Here is a 5,258-nt window from a genome sequence, read left to right on the forward strand (position 1 = left end):
GGAAAAAAAAAAAAAAAAAAAAAAAAAAAAAAAAAACACATCATAGTAAAATTAATACCTTCTCCGCTTCGCATCGAAGCTAAAAATATGAGAACAAAATTGTTTTAAAATTTTTTCTTTCATATCATTTAACGTTTTTTGATATCATTTATTTTTCGTTTTCCATGTTATTATAAAATGTTTAAACCTTGGTACTTATTTGAAATTTTCAAGCAAAATTTTGATTTAGGGTTATTAGAATGTCTAATTCTGGTGGAAGACAATTATTTTAAGATTTAAATAAAAAACTAATTCCAATACAGTTGATCAAGCGTAGTATAAGCTAGTATAAATTGAAATCTAAAAATATTTAAAATCGCTATTATAGTAAGCGATTATAATAAAGCCATTATAATAAAAATCGAATGCGAATAATAATATAATAATATAGTTATTCAAACTATATTATCATCTTTAGCTGTTTATTATTCTAAGTTAAATTGAAATTATTTTGTAATATGTGTTAAACTAGAAAAAATTTTTCCTTATTAAAAGAGAAGAATCGTAAAAACAATTGAATACTATTTATATTTTAAATAATAAAGAATATATTGTTTAAAATTTTTTTCTAAATTCCTGTAAAAATTATAATAAAAAAAATTGTTTGTAAGAAATTTGTATTTCTTTTAAACATGGGTCTTCGTTTACAAATATGGCTAATTTTGAAAATGTATAAATAAGAATTAAATAAGCTTAATTAAATTTAGTTTTAAAAGATACGAAATTTCGTAGAACATAAAGAAAAATTAAAAAGAAAAAATATTACATTTTAATGCCGATATTTTTAAACACATATATAATATAAGGTGGTCAAAATTTTGGAAAAACTTTATTTAAAAAACATATATATTTAATATATTCTCAATTGAATATTCATACTAATCCATCTATTTTAAAAGAAAGTTATAGTCATTTAGATGTGAAAGTTAAATAATACGAATTTCGATCCTTATTCGAACATTTATTGTCATTTTTAGTTAATTTTCATTGATTCAACAATTTAAGAGTATTTTTTTTTTTTTATTGTATATTACTAGTTTAGTAGAGATTAATTTTATGGTGACAAACTCAAAAATACAATAGCGAAATTGAAGTTATTTATTTTTCAAGTGTGATAGTTTTGAATACAGACATAATGTGTAACCCTGTACATAAGTATATAATTAAGCATTTGCCAATCCGGTGCCAGTCGCAATGAAACTGAGGTAGAAATACAGCTTTAGAAAATGTAAACAAAACATGCGACATACCTAAATTGTTGACGATGCACTGAAATAATTGTCCCTTGTAGATATAGATTACATCTGAATTACAATTAAAATAAAAAACTAAGTACATGGGGTAAGGCTTTAAGAAATTATTTTTCAAAAAAACGAAACATATTAATATGAAGTTATATACCATTCGTGTTATGCATAAAATTAATACTTAAACTGAAACATGTTAAAAAGTAAGTATACCTCACTCCTTCAAATTAGATTTAAATATCAAAAGGATAACGTTAAATTAAAACACAAAAAGTAATAATACACGTGAACATTAAATTTTTATATTAAAACAAAAACTTCAATCGGCTGCAATGATATATCATCGTTTATTGAAAAATCGAGGCATCATCTATAATTCTAATTGCTATGGAAACGAAAGTATATAAAATACGACTCAATTATTTATCAACGTAAAATCAAACTCTAAAACAAGAATACGTCAGATAGTACTTTTACAAAATCTAATAATTATAAAAAGTCAGGTACAGTGGGAATACAGTAAATACAGTAATTAAATTAAAAATAATTTAGAATGATGTAAACATTCCGTTACTATGGAAAATATTACAAAATTGATTAATTTTACCAAAAATTGTATGAAGTCCTCCGAAGTTACTGACACATCTGACAGTGTTTCAATTGAAATGATACCAATTAATTAAATTAAAATTCGTCTGTATTTAATTTAAGTATTTTAATAATATTATGCATCGTACTTCATTTTTCTTCTTCAATTTTCGAATACTTTAAAGCTTCATCACGTTTTTTTAATTTTGAAGCTTTTCGCTTTCCAACTTGAAACAAATTTGTATCAACATTCGTAATGTGGCCCTTTTGCCCTTTTCTAAAAGTAAAAAATCTCGATCTTCCTGGATTTCTATAAAATTATTAAACATCATATTTATTTCAACTCTAACAAAATTTTAATTTGCAGTTGTAAAATAATTAATTATTATGTTTAATGCATTGGCATGAGCAATGTCAAATAAATCGTCTGACTTTGATATAAATAATTCTTCCTTCATAATTTGTGATTCAGTTCTTTTATTTGAATTTTTTTGTATTTGTCTCCATTCATTGTACAATTTTTCTAGTTTAGCTATATAGTACTGAATTTTTTGTATGGGTATTCTCGCTTTATCCCAAAATATTATAATTACTCGTATTGCAAGACGAGCACTTTCACGAATATTTAATTTGACTACACGTAAGTTGTAAAAGAAAAAACTAATAAAGCCTACTTAATAGAAGACAGTTTGCTACCAGTAATTTGGTTATATTCATTACCCAATAAATAAACATTATTTCTAGTTCTAGAACTCGCCATCATAAAAATTTACGAAAATATTATTAGAGACGAAACAAATGAAAGAAGACACTACTAACAAAGAGTGATAACTGTTAGCTATTCACAAACTGTTCCATTATTTTGTAAACTTTCAGTTATTTCTAAAAATAACTATTGGAGATACGGAAAGAAAAAAAAAGATATGTCATTGGTATCAGTAAATAATGAAATATACTGTGTCAACAAATTGAAAAGTTTATAAAATTAAATCAATACACGAAAATTCTAACTCTCTTTTTAATTAATTAATTAATATACAATAAAAATATGTATTAATAATAATGAAATTTAGTAAGTATGATTTTAAGGTTAAAAAAAAAGTTATTATTAATATGATCAACTATTTATTTACTTAATGTGAATAAATTTTTTTTCAACTGTGTATTTTTAATTTTTCGGGTGACGGGGAGGGGGTTCTAACCCTACAACACGGTTCTTGTACTGAAATTATTAATAATTAAATAATAAACGATTTTTGTGTAGTAGATTTATTTGTATCTCTAAATGTTTGTCAAATATAATGTAGTATTCGTAAATATCCCAATATCGGCAAATCGATAAAATTAGTATAATTTAAAATTTTACTCGAAAACCAATGAGTTTAAAAAAAAATGTGTCAGGACTAAACTTATAGTCCATAACATTTTCATAACAATATATTCTATAATTTTTTTTTTATGATCGCTTATTTCCGAATTAAGTACAAAACATTAGAAAACTACCCCTATTGTCCAATTTTCAACCCCGAGTAGTCACGGGTTAAACTTGTCTGATTGACGTGAAATTTTTTTTGGTTTGTTTTTACATGTATATAAACAAATTTGGGTGGTGAGACTGAGTAATTTCTATACGAAATTTTTCATAATCTATAACTAAGGACCACTCTAGTGAAAATACAAACATATATTGTATACATATATTTTCACTTTTATAAGCCCATTAAGAGCCATCGCGTCTTCCCCCAAAGAAGGAGATTTCTTAACCATTTATACTCCGGAACGGGTGTTAAGTCCGTCGCCAGAGAGAGTGAACCCAAGGAAGTGCGCGTTAAATACTGCCGCGTTACCGATTCGGGAACACCTGTAATTTATTATAATACCTTTAATTTAATACGGGTTTTAAGAAGGCTAGGTCGTTTTAAAACGTTATAAAAAAATTAATTATACACAAATTTGAAATTATCATATTCCCGTTTCAGTACTCCGGTTTATGATTGGACTTTAAAAAAAATTATATCTAAGGCTAGGCAAATATTTGAAGTATAATCAACATAAAATGCACCTATTTTGTAAGATATTTCTATACAATGCAAAAACAATAATTTTTAATTGAAACAATCACTGTAGATGATTAAACTTTTGAAAACTTTATAATTATGAATTTTAAATATTTAATGTGTATATCGATGTTTATAAACAAGAGGACTGCAACGTCTTAGTAGTATAATGTAACAATTAAGTAATAAATTACTTAAGTGATCAATTTTTATTATATAAGTAATAAAGATTGATCACTTGTGGCTAGAATTATCATTAAAATAAAAATTGTATTAAAAATATTTAACTCAAAAAGCCACAAAAAATTACTAAAAAATCGTGAATACGTATTTCGGCAACAATGTTACCATTACCAGAATGCTACTTGCATATAAACCAATAATAACAAAAATGTAAAATAATATCGATAATGATATATTATTATAAAAAATATTTTGTTTTTGATAACTTTAATAATACATTATTAAAATAATTTAATAAATGTGTATATTTGTATTTTTAACTTGTACCGCATAAAACTTTTAAAGGCCCTAACGGAATATTTGGGATTGAATCAATACAGTTTTTTGCAGCATCGGCTAATAAAGTATTCTTTTTTGAGTACTCCTAAAAATAACAATAAACAAAATCAATACAACGCCTTTAAATTATCATTTTATAATTTATTATTTTTACTTTGATAACTTTGAGAATAGGATCATTTGGACGGTTTAACTCATGGTTTATTTTCATAACTTCTCTGGCATATTCATTGAATTCTTGATCATTTTGACGCCATAATTTAAGTAGTTTATCATAATACTTTTGATCCTCCGCTTTATTAGCTATATTTGCTGCCCTGTTATTGGCCTGTTTAAAAAGTAACTTAATTATTTGTTAATATTTACACAAAGATAAAAGAGAAGTTAATTTATTTTTGACCACTAAGTGTTTCCTAAAATAATTTCGAACAAAATAACAATTAGATTTGTTTATTTAACATTTTTTGGGCCACCAATGAGTACTGTTATTTACATGATATAGCATCGCAAAATTTCGATCATCCGTTCTGTACATTACTCCGTATTTGTGTAATTCGGAATAAATGTACGCGTCCATTGAATAGTGATTTAATATGCTAGCAATTTTTTTATCTAAAAACCAATAACCTGGGATGTCTTTTATTTCTAACAACACAAATAAATCACCAAGTGTATTTTTGTTTTGTTTGGATGACCTAATTGCATTACAAATGTCATGCAAATGTTATCTTCCACAACATTTTCGTCCATTTGATGTTTTTGAAGACTTCCTGTAGTTTTGCTAAAAAGGTTTTGTTAGCATTTT

At 25.0% G+C, this 5,258-nt stretch overlaps 2 protein-coding genes across 3 annotated transcripts in view; both read right to left on the reverse strand.

The window, feature by feature from the left end:
* The window catches only part of LOC126897310 (thioredoxin domain-containing protein 3-like), a 17,806-nt gene extending 15,864 nt beyond the window's left edge, over nucleotides 1-1,942 (reverse strand). The window contains exon 1 of one of the 2 annotated variants that reach the window (XM_050670821.1): nucleotides 1,894-1,942. The gene's annotated coding sequence lies outside the window, so the exon portion shown is untranslated. Of the gene's footprint in view, nucleotides 1-1,289; nucleotides 1,572-1,893 lie in introns of those variants that run through there. The other variant, XM_050670820.1, reaches the window with a different exon arrangement.
* Nucleotides 1,943-4,414: 2,472 nt separating this feature from the next.
* LOC126897947 (centrosomal protein of 112 kDa-like) overlaps nucleotides 4,415-5,258 on the reverse strand; it is a 9,258-nt gene continuing 8,414 nt past the window's right edge. Inside the window, exons 8-9 of the mRNA XM_050671896.1 lie at nucleotides 4,608-4,781; nucleotides 4,415-4,538 (exon numbers count right to left, since the gene is read on the reverse strand). Coding sequence (XP_050527853.1) covers nucleotides 4,431-4,538; nucleotides 4,608-4,781 — 282 coding nt within the window. The 3' untranslated portion in view covers nucleotides 4,415-4,430. The remainder of the gene's footprint in view (nucleotides 4,539-4,607; nucleotides 4,782-5,258) is intronic.

The sequence above is a fragment of the Daktulosphaira vitifoliae genome, unplaced genomic scaffold (genome assembly GCF_025091365.1).
Source record: "Daktulosphaira vitifoliae isolate Bord-2020 unplaced genomic scaffold, ASM2509136v1 Scaffold_2, whole genome shotgun sequence".
Lineage (NCBI taxonomy): Eukaryota > Metazoa > Arthropoda > Insecta > Hemiptera > Phylloxeridae > Daktulosphaira > Daktulosphaira vitifoliae.